The sequence below is a fragment of the Coturnix japonica genome, chromosome 6 (genome assembly GCF_001577835.2).
Source record: "Coturnix japonica isolate 7356 chromosome 6, Coturnix japonica 2.1, whole genome shotgun sequence".
In the NCBI taxonomy this organism is placed as follows: Eukaryota; Metazoa; Chordata; class Aves; order Galliformes; family Phasianidae; genus Coturnix; species Coturnix japonica.
Window position 1 is genome coordinate 22933861 of NC_029521.1, and position 20734 is coordinate 22954594.

Below are 20734 nucleotides of genomic sequence, written 5' to 3' on the forward strand. Positions count from 1 at the left end.
GGTCTACAGGACTAAAACTGGGACAACGGGTATATCCTATCTAATGTAACGCCTCCAGTCACGTTAAGTCAAGTTAACTGGAAAATCAATTGACATGAACTCCAGCATGACCATTAGCTGCTATCCAGCTGAGCCCAGAGAGCCTTGCCAAGAAGCAGCAGATTTCTAGCTGGGATAGAGCAGAGCTGTGCACATTCATCTCCTAGAGATGCTTCCCACCTGTGGTCTCCTAGGCAATGTTTGTGTTGCCCCGAGCAATTATCATGGCTAACAGACAGCACAGGGGTCAGGTGCTGTGGGCTGGACATGGGCTCTGCCCCTGGCTTTGGAGGGCAAGTGCTGTAGTTGGCTCTGTGCACCTCTGCTGGTACAGTTACTATTTGTTAAATCATAACAAAGTGAGGGAGACCTGAACTGACCACGCTGACCAAGAGGATCCCTACAGTACACATAAAAGGATTGTAGCAGGGAGCTGTTTTTTCCTCATCAAAGCTCCTTTCTCCTGCAGAGAATGTTACAGCTCTGCTGCTACAAAGCAGATCTTTGCTGTTGTGGCTCTGCTCATGCAAGAAGCCTTTTGCAGCTTGAGTGAACCTGGATTTCTTTCTAAGTCCTTCTTGCAGGTTTACCCGCATGTCTCTGCCTTCTATCAGGTATAGTGATATAGAGCTCAGTCTAAGAAATGCATATGGCTTTTTTCACATGTTTGCAATGAGCTTTTGGGCAAAGGATGTCCTAAACGGCGTCCAGGTGTGGAGCCCTCAGTACAAAAAAGACATGGAGATTTTGGAAAGGGTCCAGAGGAGGGACAGGAAGATGATCAGGGGGCTGGAGCACCTCCCCTATGAGGACAGGCTGAGGGAGTTGGGTTTGTTCAGCCTGGAGAAGAGAAGGTTGCGGGGTGACCTCATTGCAGCCTTTCAATACCTGAAGGGAACTTACTCCCAGGAGGGGAGTAAACTCTTCGAAAGGGCTGACAATAGCAGGACACGGGGAAATGGTTTTAAGTTAAAAGAGGGAAGATTTAGGTTGGATGTTAGGGGAAAGTTCTTCACTAGGAGAGTGGTTAGGCCCTGGAACAGGCTGCCCAGGGAGGTTGTGGATGCCCCGTCCTTGGAGGTGTTCAAGACCAGGTTGGACGGGGCCCTGGGCAACCTGATCTAGTAAAGGTGTATGTTTGGTGGCCCTGCCAGGCAGGGGGTTGGAACTACATGATCCTTGAGGTCCCTTCCAACCCGGGTCACTCTGTGATTCTGAGGCGGCCCCGACCGTGGCAGCGCCCCCTGCAGGCGGGAGGCTGCACTCCTCCCTGTCGGCGTTGCGGCCCCGCTCTGCTCACACTTGCCTTTGGCGCCCAACCCGCCCCCCAGCGGGAGAAACCACATTTCCGCGCTCTCTGGGGGGATTCGGTAGGTGAGGACGGGCGGTTTCGGACGGCTGCTTCGCCTTAGAGCTCCTTAAAAAGCTAAAGAGATATTGAAATCTGATAAAAAAGGCGATATTTTTAGTGTCTACTGCCTGGCGCCTTCTCCGGCCAGGGTGGGGTGAGATCTCTTCTCCGCTCTCCCCCTCCGCACTGTGCCGAGTGGTTCGCGCCGGGACGGGCAGGGGTGGCTCCGCCGCCATTTTGTTTCGTGAGGGGTGAGCGGGGCTCCGCGCCGAGCTCTGTGTGGCGGCCGGACGGGGCGGGAGGAGGCGGCAACGGGGGCCCGGAGTCGCTCGGAGCCGTCGTACCGGGAGGAGGCGGTCCGGGTGGGCTGCGAGACGGCAGCAGGAGGCGGCGGGGCGGCTGCCTCCCTCCCCCATCCTCGGCAGCCATGTACATCAAGCAGGTACGGCGGAGGGGCCTGCTGCGGCCTGCCCCGCTCCGGAGATAGAACGGGCCCGGCCCGGAGGGGAGGCGCGTGGCGGGGCCTTGCGGCCTCTGCTCGGGTGCTCGCGGGGCCCTTGGGCGGCGGTCCCGTGCTCCGTCGGCCGTTTCCATTCATTGCGGTGCGTGGTGGTGGAGCGAGGGCTGCGCTGCGGGCCCTGGGGACCTTCGGACGGGGCGACCACAGTGTCCCGGCCCTGCAGGGCACGGCCGGCCTGGACACTGTGCTGTTGGTGCTGGGGTGGAGCCTGGCCCGCCGAGCACTGACCATTCCAGCTGTGCGCTTCGTCCCTGACAAGCACCCAGCAGCTGATGTTCAGATAAATGAAGTCCTTGTGTGGGCCTTCTCCTAACAGTTTTTAAGGCTGTGACTCGCATTATTGTTGCTGTTAGCGTATCCCTGCACTAGTTATATATGCTGCACATCGCCGTCGAAGTTTTTGTCCTCGTTCTTACTGCTATCTCTGTACGTTCATCTGAAGCCTGCTAGGATTCTTACTTCTCTCTGCACTCAAAATTAATTAGGCCTTCTGACACCCATTGCGTATAATGCTTCAGACTATGTTTGGAAGCACACATTCTTCATGGAGATCAGGTTTTCATCAGTTGTTTGTCGACACGGGAGCGTTTGCAGATGCCTTTTGGTACTGTTTTAGTACACCTGTGTCACTGGTTCAGATGCATGTTTAATATATGATGCATGTTGCAGTACTTCAGATAAGAAAAAGCCCTACAGACTTTTTGAAAGCCATTGGTACCAAGGCAGAGCTTACTGTTACTGTGAGGATCTCCCATCTGGTAGATGGAGCCAGCCAGTACTTATAGGGTCAGGCGTCAGATCTTCTGTGAACAGCCACAGTGTTTGAGCAGTCATCAGCCAGTACACGGTCCCAAACTTGTGTTCTATACTTTGATCCATTAAATACTAATATCCTTGATTACTTCCAGTATGGTTACCTTATATCTAGACCTGAATACAGTGCAGGTCCAGAGTTTCATTTTGCTTTCTAAACTTACACTGTTAAGAAATCTCATAACATGTTTTGTTTTCTTCCTAGTTGCTAATTCTTCCTTTTTACGTTAGTTTTGATGGTGAAACGTCAGTGAGGTTTTAACAAGATCTTCTGGTGGTGAAATGCTAAGGAAGGGCACAGGGACTGAATGTCAGTTCTAGTCCATTTTGAAGTGGTCTTCCTAAAAGATCTGCAGCTTTTCAGGCGGCTGTTATTCAGATGTCACATTGTTATATATGTCAGATTGAGGAAAGCTGATGCAGAGTCCTTTCAGCACAGCTTTGATGATTGAAAAGGGCTGATTAATGCTGAGCTGTGCTGGAAGCCGGATCAGTTTTGCTGCTGCATGGAACTAAAGTATTCAGATACAGTCATTCTAGACTAAAATTGGATAGTTGTACTTATAGACTAGTGTTTGCTGTGTAGCTCTTTAGCTAAATTCATTGTGTAGGTTGTATATGTTTGTTTAGGAAGCAAATTCAACAGAACCAATATTTCTGCCTTTCACTTTCTTTGTGTTACTGTGCAGCCTAAAGAAAAAACAAGTCTGTCTTGCTCCTAGGTCTTGCTTTGACCTAGATATGTGCCAGTATCTTTTTTGAGCAGAGAGAAAAAATCTCAGTTCATAAAATGATGCTTAGGTGGAGGCCAAGTCTCATAATACAAGATACTGGTCTTGAGCTTGAGAGCTGACAGGATTAGGGAAAAGACATCAAGTGTATCAAGTGGTCTTGGAGGTGTTCAAGGCCAGGTTGGACGGGGCCCTGGGCAACCTGATCTAGTAAATGTGTATGTTTGGTGGCCCTGCCAGGCAGGGGGGTTGGAACTACATGATCCTTGAGGTCCCTTCCAACCCGGGTCATTCTGTGATTCTGTATCATAAGTGATGTGAATGTTGTGTAATATCTTGAGGTTTAAAAAGTGCTTAAGAGCAGAGGTAATTCTGTCGCTTTACTCCATAGGTAATCATTCAGGGCTTTCGAAGCTACCGAGACCAAACCATTGTGGATCCATTCAGCTCAAAACACAATGTCATTGGTGAGTTCCAATATCTGTTTTTTCACACTAATTAAAATTGCATCAGATCATGGTCAAATGAGTCCTTAACTGTTTATATTCTTCCTATGTTTGATTACTTTGTAATTTCTGCACTGGAAGCTTTTTTACAGTTGTCTGTTAATTTTACAAGGCATATTACAGCATGTTTATGGCAAAGCAATCTAGTGTTCATTTTTACTGTGACCTCAGAGTGATTCCATAGGAACTGAGTGAGAAGTGAACTGTGAGCACCTTTGTATGTATAGATGTCCATACTGGACAGTCCTCATTTAAGAGACTGGGCTTTTTGAAGTAACTCCTGATAATCTCAGATATGTGAGGGGATGAGTGAAGCTGAAGGGCTTTGGAGGCAATACGGTAGCAATGATTGATGCAGAGAACATGAAAAGCCTTGGATGTTTCATTGCTAGAAGGGAAGCTGTTCTGAACTTATACAGTCAATATTGGTCTTAAAGATGAGACACTGAGCCTTTACTAAAACATCAGAATATTCTTAAACCTTTATTTTTTTTTAATAGAAATCATATTTTTCTGGTCTGTTTAAAACAAAACATTTCTGAATTAGCATGTGGGTTGTTCATTGATTTCAATTTGTGGCTATATACTTTGTGTTTTAATTTTCAGTGGGAAGAAATGGATCAGGAAAAAGCAACTTCTTTTATGGTAAGGAGTGATTTTTTTTATATAATATTAGGATAAAGGCAATAGTAGTGGCTTCTTTTTTGTTTTGTGTTGAGGTTGATCATCCAAATGTTCTTCAAGGTGTGGTTGTGACTTGACAGAGATGATAGTCAGTTTCTCTTAAGAGCATTCTAATATTTGCAGTGCCAAAAAGGGGTCTACAGGTGGAAATGGATTCCAAATAATGCCATGCTGGAAACTGTTAGTAATATTTGCAGTTACTTCAGACATTCTTAGTGGCTAAATTTATGGTATAGCTTTTAACATATGATTGTGGTGGGGATTTTGTGGATGTGTCAATGGTGGAGCTTCGAAGAGGCAAGAGATACTACGCAGTGGCTGTATGAATTGCTGAGTGTCAAGTATTTTATTGTTGGTTTTAGCCTGGCTCATGAATCCTTCCTTATTGAGCCCTGTTAATGCTCATGCAATGAACAAATAAGTTCTTAACAATGAGAGACTGAAATTACAGCATGCAGGCTGAGTGATAAAGATCCAACAAATTAAGTTTTTTTTGTGTGTGTGAGGAAGAGAACACTGAGATACGTGCTTGTACTGTGTAACAATATGTTTAAGTTGGAAATTGCTGCATATCTACCTAAAGGAAAGAATAAATCTTTTATTTTTTAATTTTATTACAGCAATTCAGTTTGTCCTCAGTGATGAGTTTAGTCATCTTCGCCCTGAACAGAGATTGGCTTTGTTGCATGTAAGTGAAGGTGTATAACAAGAAGATAAAAGAATGAGCTAATGCATTTCAGTGAAGTGCTGGACTTGTAGGTATTTTAGACTAGTTGCTTTGGAAGCATTTTTAAACATTTTTGTTACGTTTGTTGCTTCCCTTCAGTAAAAGGGAAATTATTACAAAATAATACATTATTCTTATGTAGGTGGTTAATGCATGTATGTGAAAGTCTGTCCAAGATTGTCAGAAATGAAGAAGTACGTAGTGGACCTTACATAGAGATACTCCTGACTCTGAAATGCATGAAAGGAGATGGGAAATGTGGTTGTCTTTGGAAAGGGTTGATGGGTGGACTGGATTCCATCTTTAGAAGGTTCTTCTGACACAACTAATCTTGTTTCTTAGGAAGGTACAGGCCCTCGTGTTATTTCAGCGTTTGTGGAAATTATTTTTGACAATTCGGACAACAGGTTACCAGTAAGTTAAATGCTTCAGTTATGGGTTATTATTTCAGATTCACATATCTAATATTATAAAATCAGGTGGTGTGGGAGCTGCTTTTGAGTTAGCTCTGGCAAAATAAAATACTGTAAACATTCTGGATTAGTTATACCTATTGCAAGCACTTAAATTTACTGGTCTTTCTTTTCTTGAGATTGATAAAGAGGAAGTCTCACTTCGCAGAGTCATTGGAGCCAAGAAGGACCAATATTTCTTAGACAAGAAAATGGTGACGTAGGTACTTCTTTCCTTGAGCTAAATAAGCTGAGTAGTATTTCTCCAAAATTCTGTAGTCGTATCAAACACCTGCATCTCTAGCCAGAAATAAATAATGCTAACTTAGTTGGATAATACTAAGTAATGATAATTTGATAGCATTTGCATCAGTCCTTGTGTAATAGAGAGCAGACTTCTTTGAATTCATAGTTTAATCTGTTCATTAAAGTACATTTAACTGCCTTATTTGCCTCCTCTTTGCAGTGAGGTATTTCTATCTACATCTTTTTTCTTCCTCAAGGCTATCATATTTTTGGGTGCTGCCTTCCCTCTTCCAGCCAGTTCTCCCCCACCCCCTTTCATTTTAGAATTAGCTCTTATCAGTTAAAGGGTTTTGTTGAAGACAACATGCATTGTGTACAATGACCACAGTATGTGATCTGTTGTTGTGATACTATACTGTCACTTTTGCTTTAAGCGTTTTTAATAGATTCACAATAATTTTTCAGGAAAAACGATGTAATGAATCTTCTTGAAAGTGCTGGATTTTCTCGCAGTAATCCATATTACATTGTCAAACAAGGGAAGGTAAGATTTTTTTTTCACATAGTGGAAGAAACAACTGTCAAAAATTATATGTATTCTGAATGGCAAAGTTGAGTTATTGCAGCAGTATATCAACAGCTTAAATCTTTTCTTAGCTTGGGGGGGGAAAAAAAGAGTTTTACCTTGATTTTGTGTGTCTACTGAGTATTCCATGATGTGAATTGTTCTAATATTTTTTAGTGTAATGGTTTGATTTTCTTGGAGGCATTTGAACTGAGACAGCATCAGGATTTAGAAGCCACACTTAAGCTTTTCTAAATGTATTTTTGATGTGGTAAAAGTCTCTGAAGCTCGTATAATACTGGAACTTGGTGTTTCAACAAAAACTGGTAGCATTTGAGGATCAACAAAACTAATTACAAACAGAATACTAACTATCCTAAAGTAACGGACTTAAATGGAAAGCAACATGGTAGATGCCTGTTATCTTTCCAACACCTGAGACAAGTGGGCAGAATTAAAAATAAATAAATAACAAAGTCCAATGTTTGATGTGTTGTACTAAGCTATATCAGAGAAGGATATTAAAATCACAGATCTTCAATTGTTAGATCAACCAGATGGCCACAGCTCCAGACTCACAAAGGCTGAAGTTACTAAGAGAAGTGGCTGGTACCAGAGTGTATGATGAACGTAAAGAAGAAAGTATTTCACTAATGAAAGAAACAGGTAAGAATACATTCTGAACAATGGGTCTCTTTTTCATATTTGAAACTTGACAAATAATTAATCACTGTCAGAGACAGAGTAGTTTTAAATTGTGGGAATGTGTTACAATGTTTAACTGAACTTTTGTCTTGTTTTTTCAAGAGGGTAAGAGAGAAAAGATCAATGAGTTGTTGAAATACATTGAAGAGCGACTTCATACACTTGAAGAGGAGAAGGAAGAGCTGGCTCAATACCAGAAATGGGATAAAATGAGGAGAGCATTAGAATACACAATTTATAATCAGGAGCTTAATGAAACGCGAGCTAAGCTTGATGAGGTAAAATGCTTCATCTACTTCAAAATATATCACAAGACATTCTTTGGTTTTTTACTCATGTTTGCTTGCATTCAGTATTAAAATCCTGTAGTTGTCTTTCATCAGTTTGATGTGTTATTCTTGCATTTCTGAAACTAGAGGTTTTCTAAAGCAGAATCTTGCTTGTTAAGCTACTTGCTATATTCTCCTACAGCTTTCTGCCAAGCGAGAGACAAGCGGAGAGAAGTCCAGGCAACTGAGAGATGCACAGCAGGATGCTAGAGATAAAATGGAGGTAAAAATACTTAAAAGAGGGTCTTTTAAAGGTTTTTCCTTTATTTTATGTTGTTTAATTCTTTCAAATTGTAAACATTCAATGTAAACCTAAATTTAGACACAGAATCCAAAGTTCATTGACTTGAAATGAGAAGAGCTCTTACGTTTTGAGCTTTAACAAATAACTGTAAAAACATGTTACATTCTAACCTATGCCTTCATCTTGTTTGCGAATTGGAGAAATTAATTATACTTCTTAACATACTACATTGATCTATATAATGCTTGTGAGTTTGATAGTGTCATGTGAATATGGTGTTTTAAATGCTGTATGCTTAAATTTGCATAGGAAATAGAGCGGCAAGTTCGAGAACTGAAGACAAAGATTTCTGCGATGAAAGAAGAGAAAGAACAACTTAGTGCTGAAAGACAAGAGCAGATTAAGCAGAGGACTAAGCTAGAACTTAAGGCTAAAGATCTGCAGGATGAATTAGCTGGCAACAGTGAGCAAAGGGTATGTAACATTGACATAATCTAAAATGTAATTGACTCATGGAAGTCTGCTTCTACACTGAAGGCTTTTTTGGCCTACATTTTAGGTGTATTTTTCTGTGTCTTTAAACTATAGCCTTTCACTGTTTTGTAAGCGAAGCAGGACAGATATCTTGGGTTTTTGGCTTCTAGGGGATGTAAGCCAAGTCCTATGGTCTGATCCTTTATTTATCATCCTAAAAGTTACAGAACCAAGCAATTTCAATTATTTCATACTCAATTGCTGCAGGTGATGAAGAGGTTGATTTTTCTTTATTGCATTGACTTGGACTCTGTTGTTCAGCCCATGAGAACCTTCCATAGTTGCATAGTTTAGCTTCTCAAGAATACTTAATTTCATTCATCTTTACTGTTCTGATTGGAAAGGAATTTACTTCTATTGAGTGCTGAAAGAGTGTAGTATCAGATTAGCAAATCTACCTTGTGCTCTTACAATTAAATTATTCTTTAGTAATGTGTATTTATCTAAAGATGCTAATAGAGTTTCTGTTATTACCTCATTTTAATTATTGCTTTGTTTCACTTTCAGAAAAGGCTATTAAAGGAGAGGCAAAAGCTTCTTGAGAAGATTGAGGAGAAACAGAAAGAATTAGCAGAAACGGAGCCGAAGTTCAACAGTGTGAAAGAGAAAGAAGAGAGAGGAATTGCTAGGTCTGTAGTGTTCTGCACTAGGGGAGCTAAGCATTATAGAAAGAACCACGATCCTATTGGAACAGATGTGCAGTATATTTAGGGTTTTATTTAATATTTGAGGATGGAGTGGCAATGTATGTTCTCTATTTAAATAAGCCTTGTGTCGTTTTGGATATTGAACTGGTGGGGAAATCAGTATTCAGTGAACTTAATTAACCACTTTGTGGAGTTATATAAACTTGCTGTTTTGTGAATTCTACACGATTGTCTCGTTCATGCCATTGTTCTTTTTATAACTGCTTTAGCCAGAGCCTGATTTGGCTGTTCTGAAAAATTCTTATGGTAGTTATCAGTGCTTTTTCTTTATAAATTCTTGAGTTCTTTATAATACAGCACATCTTCCCTTTCTCAACATAGACTTGCACAGGCTACGCAGGAAAGAACCGATCTTTATGCAAAACAGGGTCGGGGAAGCCAGTTCACATCCAAAGAAGAAAGAGATAAGTGGATAAAGAAAGAACTGAAGTCTCTAGATCAAGCAATCAATGACAAGAAGCGGCAGATTGCAGCTATACACAAGGATTTGGAGGATACAGAGGCAAATAAAGAGAAAAATTTGGAACAGTACAGTGTAAGTTTTCATTTTAACTCTTGAAATAGTGAGAAGTAATAAACAACCCATCTAATTTTGGACAAACTAATAGAACTTAGTGCCCCAAGGGAAGATAAGACTTCCTTTTTGGGTGGGTTCTTATAAAACCAAAAGTGTATATAGTGCTTTTTCTTTAAATACCTACAGAAGCTCCCTTTGGCACTACTTCAGACATTGCTATGCTATGCACATTTACTTTCTGATTCTTTACCCAAAGTGTTTGGCCTGAGTTCTCAGGAAGAGACACAGAGCTGCCTTGCATTTCTCTGTTTTGGACATAGCTGTTCCATACAGAGGTGAATGTTGGGTGTTTCACCACTCTTTAGGGGGAAAAGGAGAGAACAGTTTCTTCTAAGCTCTACTGCCAGCACTTCACCTGCACCACAACTGCAGTTTTGAAGTTAGAAGTTGAGACCCTTTTCAGTGGAAGAAGATTTAAGTATTATGTGCATAATTTGTAGATTCTAATATTCGCGTGTTCAGAAGCAGCTCTAACTTCAAATAAAGCAGGGAGATCCAGAAATATCACTTCTGCTGGAGCTCCTAGGGTAGGAGAGCATCCGGTGCCAGCGCTGCTACACTGCGTGTACTGATTGATGGGCACCTGCAGTGTTTGTCTGGTGAACTGAAATTCAGGTCAGTGTGGGAAAAACACAGGAATGTAGTTGTACAAAGAAAACAGTGTTCTGGTGAAATATGCTATATGAATGATGTATACATTAGCTAAGTAATGTTTCTATCAGTTGATTTATGAAAGAAGTGGCATTTACCATAGGCTGTCTGTAATGATATTGTATGGCTTAGTAAGAAGCATTTTATAGAATTGATGTTAATTTTCTTCCTTGGGCGGGTGGGTGGAGGGTGAGGAGGAGCATAAAAATTGTAGCTAAAGAATGCTGCAGTTTCATAGTCATCTTTTCTTTATGTTAGAAACTGGACCAAGATCTTAATGAAGTGAAGGCTCGCGTTGAAGAACTGGACAGAAAGTACTATGAAGTGAAAAATAAAAAGGATGAACTGCAGAGCGAAAGAAAGTTAGTAATTAATTGAAATATGTCTGAACCTCACTTAATGTGAAGGACCCCAACTGTGTAGTTGTTAACATGGCATGTAGGTATGTTTTTAAATATAGCCATGTATGAACTTCTGTACTTAGCCCTTCTGTTCAATTAGTTGTTAGATTAAAAAAAAAATACAACTTCAGACTTCATTCACCCTTAAAATACTTGAACTATGGTTATTGTGCAGTTATCTGTGGAGAGAGGAGAACGCAGAGCAACAAGCTCTTGCCGCTAAGCGGGAGGACCTGGAAAAGAAACAGCAGCTTCTCAGAGCAGCAACAGGAAAGGTAGGAGGCCTTGTATTTGTTGTAACTTCTTTTATAAGCTTTTCTGCTTTCCCATTCCTAAAGGAAAAGTACTCTTCTGAAGATATCTTTTAATGTTATTTCCTCTGGTTGCAGTCTTACTGCCTGTACTTAAAATAGGGCAGTCAAATATGTAGGCTGTTCTACAAATATTTTTAGCTCTAGAAGTATTTTGAAATCCATTTTGTAACCTTAAGGTATTAGAGGAGAGGTGGGAAGACGAGGCAGAAACAGAAAGCTTACCAAATTCCTTTTTGTATTTATTTTTTCTAAAAAAAGCAATGTGGTAAACTCAACTTTAATTAGGCATGTTCATTAGTCAGCTGCAGTTTGTCCAGATAGATGGTTACTGCTCTCTAGAAGTTGAGGATAAAGCTGATAGCTTTTTCTAGATCTTGTAATAGTGGTGCAGTAATCATTTGTGCTTTAACAGGCCATTTTGAATGGTATCGACAGTATAAACAAGGTTTTGGAGCACTTCCGTCGGAAAGGAATAAACCAGCATGTTCTAAATGGCTATCATGGCATTGTGATGAACAACTTTGAGTGTGAACCAGCTTTCTACACATGCGTTGAAGTTACTGCGGGGAACAGGTAACTATGTACTCTTCAGCATTAAGTTGGTACAGCTGCAGTGTTACAAATGGGCCTGTGCTGATTCCTTCTGAAATATTATCTTTCCTCTGAATCTTGAGCTCTGGTCCTTATTTCATTAAGTGCTGTTGTATGGCCTCATCACACTTTTACTTCAAGAAGGAACTAAGAATTCTGCAGATTTAAAGAGTCTATTCTTACTTCTCCTAATCTTGTTTCAAGGCGGGAGGGAGTTGGGGGAGGGAGTGGGAAAGCAGGTAGAAGGTGCCCAAGAATGATGCTCCTGATGCTTGGCTAGGAATCATCTGGTGTGGTGCATTCTACAGTAAGTAATACTGATGTTTCAATAACAGTAGGAGCTTTTTTTCATGTTGAGGGTAATCTCTAAATAGCCAACTGCTATTTGAAAGCTATGTCATGATAGTACCATCTGCTTGCTCTGACAGCAGTGCTTAAGAACAGTAGAGCAAACGCAGCTTGGCTTTATAGTGGCAGGTAATGTCACCTGCTTGCTAAATGTTCCCATTCAAATATTTGTTCTATTTTTTTTTTCTTGTATTTTGGGGGGCTTGTTAATTAGGTTATTTTATCACATTGTGGATTCTGATGAAGTCAGTACAAAAATTTTAATGGAATTTAACAAAATGAACCTTCCTGGTGAAGTTACATTTCTCCCATTGAACAAGCTGGATGTTCGAGATACTGCTTATCCTGAGACTAATGTGAGTGTTCATTTTGAACCTTCATCTGTTTTCTCCATCGATACAAGCCTTTGTTATTTGAACTGTGTGCCTATTACATAGCACCTACCACTTTCTTTTGTTGGATGTCTGCAGTTAAATACTGCAGTTAATCTATTGCTTCTCAAGATGGGAAACCCTTTTATTGGATAACACTTTGCTACAAGCTATTCTTCAAAGTTAAACTCTACGTACAGAGTACGTAGGTGATAATATAACAATAGGAAGTTCTGCAATCTGATAATAATTGCATGAATTGCTGAACTTGAATTCTTTAGATCAAAGATAGCCAAGCTTCTAAAATCTAAAATAGCAAAACCTTGCTCTTGATTTCCGTACATTGACTGTGTAATCAGAGTATCATCTCCGTATGTATTTTCAAAGTAAAGATTTGCAGTGCTGTGCTTTGAGTTTGGAGTTTGACATTGTCTAAATTGTGATATATGGAGCTCCAGAAGTCTTCATTCCAGAAGTCTGATTGTGAACGCATGCGTTCATCTTCAGTGAGTTTGAGATATGCTTAACTTTCAAGAATGTACTATTATAAAGCAGTGTATTATGTTTTTACTTTTGATGTAGTTTCTTTATTTTTTAGAGCTTGCTTGAATTAGTTACAATATTCTTGCTCTGTGTCATTGCACTGATCTCATTATATCCACTGTCCCTTCAGGATGCTATTCCTATGATCAGTAAACTGAGATACAATCCAAGATTTGACAAAGCTTTCAAACATGTGTTTGGAAAGACTCTGATTTGTCGTAGCATGGAAGTATCTACTCAGCTGGCCAGAGCTTTCACTATGGATTGTATTACTCTGGAAGGTAAATACTACAGTTAGATTAATTACTTTAGATTAATTGGCAAAGTGGGATCCTTTGAAGCTTGAGAATCGTTATGCGTAGTCTGTCAGTGTTATCAAAATAAGACTATTCAAAATAATATAACTGAGACATACACAGCTACACTTGGTCATGTGCAGTACTGAAAAGGCAGAATTTCTTCACAATAATCTAATTATATTATGATGTAAAAATTTATAGATATATCTCTATCCCGAGAACTGCAAAATAGATTGTTGGTATTCACATTCTTTCAAATTCAAAAGACCTTTGTTCTCCTGAAGTATTTATGATGTATTCCACCAACTTAAAACAGCACTGAGGGTGCAAATGCATGGCTTTAATTACTGATTAGTGCAAGGTGGTTTATTCCATGTACCGAGTGCATTTGCATATTGTGCTCCCTAAAGCAATCTTTTGGTAGTAGCCTATTCCTGCAGTGCAGATTCCTTGCAGACTTATTATTTGTCTCTTTTTCTGAAAGTCAATCTGAAAAGTCTCCTAAGGAATGTCTGAGGGAGAAATAATCAGCAGAATCTGTGCCTTGTAGAGCAATGGTATTTATTTATTTTTTTCTTAAAGGAGATGGTAGCAACCTGTGTTGGTGTTGAAGAAAGAAATGTACTTTAAATGGAACACCAAAACAAATATGTCACTAATGACAGAACTTTACTTAAAGACTTAATTGTAAATAGCAACTTCTTATACTGTTGTAGCGCTTCTTCAGGTTAGCTGAAATGTTATAGTCATACTACCAAACTGTACTATAGAAGCTGCTCCAAATATCACAGGCAATAAATGATGTGCAATTTATAGTCTTGTTCTGTTGTGCTCTTAGGTGATCAAGTCAGCCATCGTGGTGCTTTGACTGGTGGTTATTACGACACAAGAAAGTCTCGTCTTGAGTTACAAAAAGATGTTAGAAAGGCAGAAGAAGAACTTGGTGAACTTGAAGCAAAACTCAATGAAAACTTGCGCAGAAACATTGAAAATATCCTTTTATTTCCTTTGGGAAAGATATTGTGATGATAAACGTTTCTTTTTGCAGTTACAGTAATGGGTGAAAAATAGGATTCTTGATGCTTGTAAATGTTATGTATTAGCTGTGGCATTTGTTTGGACTGTTCTTTGTGCTGTCTGGTTCTATTAGTTACTGTAGGGACAATATGTAGGCATACTAAGTCATAACCTTCAGGCCTGGTTTTCCTTTTTGAGGAGGGAACTGCAGAGGATGTATGTTGAGAGCTCATTCAACTGATAGCTAAAGGGTAATGCCGCACAAGGATTTCTGTGGTAGATCACTAGTTGTAATAAGTGTTGTTTCTGTATCTGACAGTGAGTTTTGGAGCGTAACACAAATGGATCCTAAGACACTTTGAAAGTAAAATTTGTCTGTTACTGCTGTCTTACTGTTCTATATTTGATTCAGTTTTCCAAAAGTGTTTTCAATATGGGGTGACATGTTTGGCTGTGACCTCTGCTTTTGGGAATTGTTTGGCTTTTAGTGCTTCTACATTGGTGTCTTGTTAAACTGTGCATCTGGAGTAGGAGAAACATAGTGTTAACAGTTCAACAGAAATTAAAATTCTCTACAAGAACTGCAGCGTGACTCAGGATTTCACAGTTGTTCTGGAAAATTATCCCCTTTGTCTCAGACTTAAGAGTTTATTTGTATCAGTCTAATGTTTTCTAATGAAGGCATCTACTCTTCTATGTTTTCTAAGATAAGAGTCTTCCTTACGAATTCAGATGTATCTATTCTGAGTCCCGTGTTGTGAAAGTAACAAAATGAATCTCTCATGTTTTGCTCTTGGCATTGATAAGGGTCAGGAAGTCTTGATTTCTCCTGTACAGATGACTATGTTGACTCATCAGGGCAGCAGAATATGGCAAAAACTTAAAAGCTGAATACATTAGTAGGTATAAAATGTCTTTTAAAGAGTTTTCCTTAGCCCACAGTATGGATTAATAATGAGATTGACCAGCTGATGAACCAAATGCAGCAAATTGAGACGCAGCAGAGAAAGTTCAAAGCCTCTCGAGACAGTATTCTGTCAGAAATGAAAATGCTGAAGGAGAAAAGGCAGCAATCTGAAAAGACATTTATGCCTAAGGTACAGTAAAGAGATACTGAAATCAATTACTGGTTTTATATTATTATTTTATTGGCATTATTTCTGAGTTTGCTTTCCTTTCTGGTTGACTGAAATATGAAAAGATGACTAGACATCTGACAGCTCATACTTGCATAAATATAGAAGTAATATTCATAAATCTGCAGGTCGTGCCAAGGACTTATTCTGTCTAATCTTTATTTCACAGCAACGCAGCTTGCAGAGCTTGGAGGCAAGTTTACATGCTATGGAATCAACTAGAGAGTCACTGAAAGCTGAGCTGGGGACTGATCTGTTGTCTCAACTTAGTCTTGAAGATCAGAAGCGTGTGGATGCTCTTAATGATGAAATCAGACAACTGCAACAAGTAAGATAAAATTAAAATGTTTCGTAACTGTATGTGATGCCTTTTCTTCCCACTAATCTTATGTGAAGAGTCAGTAATGATGAAGGTATTATAACTGAGTAGTGTTTTAGCAGTAGTGGCCTGGGATGTTTGGAGTTCTCTCATTTGCAAAATTTATCTGCTTGTTTTTCTCAAATTCTGGATGAATTTTACTAGCTGTATTTTGTTGAGGATTACACTCCTGTAGTGCTGGAATTGTCGGTTTCCTTGCTCCTACTTTTGAACTTTGCAATAATTAACTTCAAAATAGATTCTGTCTGATGCATTATGTGGGAAACTGAAACAGCACCTTTGGGTTAAATGAGGCAGTTCTAAGTTTGTTGCTATGTTTGCCATATGTTGTTGGAAAAACACTGTGTTGCTGTACCCTTTCAAGCTCTTCTGGGTTTAAGAACTGTGGATCCACGTGCTGGTCCAGCTCAGGAAAGTCACAGATTTTTATGATTGTCTTGACACGAGATAGCTGCAGAAATATTCACTACTAGCAGGTTGTTTCTACAAGAACAGTGACAGTCCAAAGATGCATAATATTTTCGTACAGAGTTCTGTCAAGAGTGAGCTTTATTTTCAGTGGGTAGTTTGATTTTAGTTGATGCAATGAATATCCTGTCTTAATTACTGTTATTTTTCAGGAAAATAGACAGCTTTTGAATGAGAGGATTAAACTAGAAGGTATTATTACAAGAGTTGAAACGTATCTCAATGAGAATCTGAGAAAACGCTTAGACCAAGTGGAACAAGTAAGAATTTTCTCTTAAATGAATTGGTGCAGTCTGTTTTTGCAGTTTATTTCCAAAGCTGTGACATGTTATTGATGGGATAAATATGTATTCATCATTCTGTGTAATCTGTGGTGTCTTGCTTCCTTTTATCCAAGCTGAATTGCTCGCTATGCTTAAACTTCAACAACAAAAATCTTGCTCTGTATGCACTGTTTTTGTATTAAAAAGGCTACCACAATGGTGATCTGGTAAAAGATGAAAATATCTTAAAGTTTTAGAAGATAGTTAGTTGTATGTAGAACAGCGGAGGCTGTCTGGCTTACACTTTTGTTCCCTTCCCTTTTGAAGCTTGATGGCATTTACTCTGTCCCATAGGAACTGAATGAGCTACGAGAAACAGAAGGTGGCACAGTTCTTACTGCCACAACATCAGAACTTGAGGCTATCAACAAACGAGTGAAGGATACGCTGGCACGGTCAGATGGTTGGTAACACTATTTTTGTAAAGAAAAATCTTCACTGTTTTGAGCATTCACATGTAGCACAAAATGAGAAGCAGCAATATATTTTGACTATGCTGTAGTAGTTATATAGTGCATAACAAGTGTTTTGGAATAGTCCAAAAGATAGAAGCAAGGTTTTGTACTAACTGAACAGAAGTGAAATTGTCTGCAATTGCACATTGCGACATCCAGCAGAGTTTTGGCATCAGGCATAATATTCTGAAGAGGCATTCATGCACAGCATGATTTGGTATAGCTGTTCTTGAAATTCTCCTGAACCGCCTTTAACTTAAGTTGCTGTCAAATAGGAAATAGCATCTGTATCGATAACCACTACCTTTGCTTCTCTTTCTAGACTTCAACCAAGTAACCTCTCTGAAGGAAGAGAGAGAATTTCAGCTTTTTGTCTTAGTGCAGCCCTGTAGGCGTAACCATTTTGGCTTTTGTGCTTTTTCCCCAATATTTCAGATCTGGATAACTCTATTGACAAAACAGAAGCAGGAATTAAGGAACTGCAAAAGAGTATGGAACGCTGGAAGAACATGGAAAAGGAACATATGGATGCCATTAACCATGACACGAAAGAACTTGAAAAAATGACTAATAGGCAAGGCATGCTCCTCAAGAAGAAGGAGGAATGCATGAAGAAAATCAGAGAATTAGGTTCACTTCCACAGGAGGCTTTTGAAAAATACCAGACTTTAAGTTTAAAGCAGGTAATAAATGTGCTTGTTTTCAAGTTATTTATGAACAAACGAATCTGAAATATTGGACTCATGTATATCTGTTTTCCCCCCAGTTATTCCGCAAATTGGAGCAGTGCAATACGGAACTGAAGAAATACAGTCATGTTAATAAAAAAGCTTTGGATCAGTTTGTGAATTTTTCAGAGCAGAAAGAAAAACTAATAAAAAGACAAGAGGAGCTGGACAGGGGCTACAAATCAATCATGGAGCTGATGAATGTGCTAGAGCTTAGAAAATATGAGGCTATTCAGCTGACTTTCAAGCAGGTAACAAAATGGCAAAAAGTAGAAAGACTGGGATAGAAATAAATAGCCTTATGTAGCTGCTGTTTGGGAAGAGACACAACTAAGTAGAGCTACTGTGTAATAATAGACGCAGCGCCATGGAACTTGAGTTTTGTGTGATTAATACTAACAAAAGAAACAAGCTGACATCTTAAATGAATGCTGATCTTGACTATGTTACCTTTCCAGCAGTTCTTTAAACCTTTTCAATGCTTCCGTTCTGATAACTCTTGTTACTATGTAAATCTCTATACTGTAGAAGGTCTGGTAATTATCTGTTCTAAATCCATTTTCCAGATTTTAGTTGAGTCTTTTCTAATGTTTGCAAAGTGTCTTAACTGCAGAGAGTGAAAAGTCGTCTTCTGAAGCTCATCATCTTAACTTGCTTCTCATCTGAAGCTCACTGAAATATAAATCAAACTTGCTTTTGCTGTTTTCTGTTTTTATTCTGCCCCATTGAAGAAAAAAGTGAAAAACTCATACTAGAAAAGCAGTTGGTTTAAATCATGTTTTTAGACCAAGCTTTGTGTTCACATTTCTCTCGTGCTGATGCTTAAATTTGAATTTGGATATCCTTACTTTAAAACAAATACTTGAAGTGCATAAAAACTGCTCTTGTTTGCACTTGTTTTTATTATGTAATAATGATTGTTTCCTTTAAGGTGTCAAAAAATTTCAGTGAAGTATTCCAGAAGTTAGTCCCTGGTGGCAAGGCCACGTTAGTGATGAAGAAAGGAGATGTGGAAGGGAGTCAGTCCCAAGATGAAGGGGAGGGCAGCACTGAGAGTGAAAGAGGATCTGGATCACAGAGCAGTGTGCCATCTGTAGACCAGTTCACAGGAGTCGGCATAAGGGTAAGGAGAAATATGTGTTCCAGACTCTGAATAGTTTTTTAAATTGACATTAAAGTATTTATTTTTAAGAGTCAGTGTTGAACCAATCTATTTATTTGCTAAAATAGCAAGTGATGTTGTAGAGCGGTATTTTGACGTCTTCTTCCTGTTGTGCTGTTTCCTTAGGTATCGTTCACAGGGAAGCAGGGTGAAATGAGAGAAATGCAACAACTTTCAGGTGGACAGAAATCCCTGGTAGCTCTAGCCCTGATATTTGCTATCCAGAAATGTGATCCAGCTCCATTTTACTTATTTGATGAAATTGACCAAGCCTTGGATGCTCAGCACAGGAAAGCTGTTTCAGGTACCTTACTCACCTTTGGTGTGCTTGAAGTGACTGTCTTGACCTTTGGTACCGAACATTTCAAATACGAGTCACTCTTTGAAATGTCTCAGCACCTGTTGGAATTTAACTTTGTGCCTCATTTTGCTCTTGGAGATGGGCTTTAGGTAGAAACTCATTGCTGGCACGTACAGCAGCTAAGGAGTTATGACTTAATATGGTGTAAAAAGTCTAGGTTGAGACTGGAATTTATTATAGAATATAAATGTGATGTGGATTCTTTCTTGATTTTTGTTTTATTTTTAATTGACTGGACTCTCATTTTACGATATATCTTGCTTTATTAGAAAGATGGCATTAATAAAGATTTCTTATGTTCTTTTTAGATATGATTATGGAACTAGCTGAACACGCTCAGTTCATTACAACAACGTTTAGGCCTGAATTGCTGGAATCAGCTGACAAGTTCTACGGTGTAAAATTCAGAAATAAGGTAACCTTTTAATTACTGTTTGTTGAAGACTTTATCAAGCTCTGTTACAGTAGAAACTGTAATAACTATGCTCCATTTTGTTCCACCAGGTTAGTCATATTGATGTGATCACAGCAGAAATGGCCAAAGACTTTGTAGAAGATGACACCACGCATGGCTAAACAAAATTGTATTTACCGCTTGTTTGGAAGATGTGTATAGTGTGATGTTTATGCCAGGGAATTGTAAATTAAAAATAGGAAGCTTTTAGTCCTTGTTTAAAATAGTTTTTGAACATACATTTTAACCAAGTCCCCAGAAGACTTAGTTTCAAAGAAGCTTGATTATCCGTATGGTTTCTGTTGCTGTATTTTATAAGATGATTGTTAATGTTACCTTTATACAGTACCTGTAGTTTACAGAAGTTTATTCTCTTCCGTCGGATCTTTTGTAAAGCGTCTGTTGCTGTTTTAAAGCTTTTAAGAAAGTGCTAGCTCTTCCTTCCTTCCTTCCTAAGTATACTTTTACCATTTATATTGCCTCACAATTTTTTTTAACGGCTTCAATTAAAATGATTGGTTTTATCGCTGTCACTTGTGTACAGGTGTGTGCTGTCTGTCTGAGAATTGCCCTGAAACAGTCAATACTGTCAGTCTTAGCGGAGCTGTTGAGAAGTATGAGGCAGAGCTGTTATTTCAAGTGATTAGATTAAGGCCAGATACTTCTGATTTAAAATAGCAAAGACATTATTAAAAAAAAAAAAAAAAGAAATGTTGCAATTGTGTACACAATTCACATTATGTATAGCACACTTCTGTGTACTATGTGAAGTTATAGGATACTGCTTAAGGTTACTTTACAGTGAGAAGCAATGAACTTAACGTACTGCATTTGCTCTGTAGGGCACTTCAATGAAACAAGAAGCAAGTGATCTCTGGTAGGTTTCCACCAGCTGCTTAGCACCCCTGCTGCCCACTGAGAACCAGTTGACACTGCTTCACGTGAAGTGCAGGAGGAGGTGTGAACTGAATGCAATTTCCTGAGCTAGGGAATGCATGCACTT

General features: G+C 39.2%; 1 protein-coding gene across 1 annotated transcript; it reads left to right on the forward strand.

Moving 5' to 3' along the window:
- The first annotated feature begins 1616 nt into the window (after positions 1–1616).
- Positions 1617–20264, forward strand: SMC3 (structural maintenance of chromosomes 3). Its single transcript, XM_015867227.2, has 29 exons — positions 1617–1832; positions 3846–3921; positions 4567–4605; positions 5265–5332; positions 5714–5785; positions 5964–6043; positions 6535–6613; positions 7183–7300; positions 7442–7617; positions 7811–7891; positions 8222–8386; positions 8954–9075; positions 9475–9688; positions 10640–10743; positions 10958–11057; positions 11509–11669; positions 12250–12391; positions 13080–13230; positions 14087–14239; positions 15211–15362; positions 15571–15729; positions 16401–16508; positions 16866–16974; positions 17462–17709; positions 17793–18005; positions 18686–18877; positions 19043–19220; positions 19586–19692; positions 19782–20264. Exons 1-29 carry the CDS (start codon positions 1818–1820, stop codon positions 19851–19853), a joined length of 3654 nt encoding a protein of 1217 aa, XP_015722713.1. The 5' UTR covers positions 1617–1817; the 3' UTR covers positions 19854–20264.
- Positions 20265–20734: the final 470 nt, after the last annotated feature.

What these genes read in the sequence shown, in the direction of transcription:
- SMC3 (XM_015867227.2), top strand. An exon ending in CTCAAAACACAATGTCATTG is followed by an intron (nt 3,922 to 4,566) that starts GTGAGTTCCAAT and finishes TTTAATTTTCAG; the next exon opens with TGGGAAGAAATGGATCAGGA. An exon ending in TCAGAGCAGCAACAGGAAAG is followed by an intron (nt 11,058 to 11,508) that starts GTAGGAGGCCTT and finishes GTGCTTTAACAG; the next exon opens with GCCATTTTGAATGGTATCGA.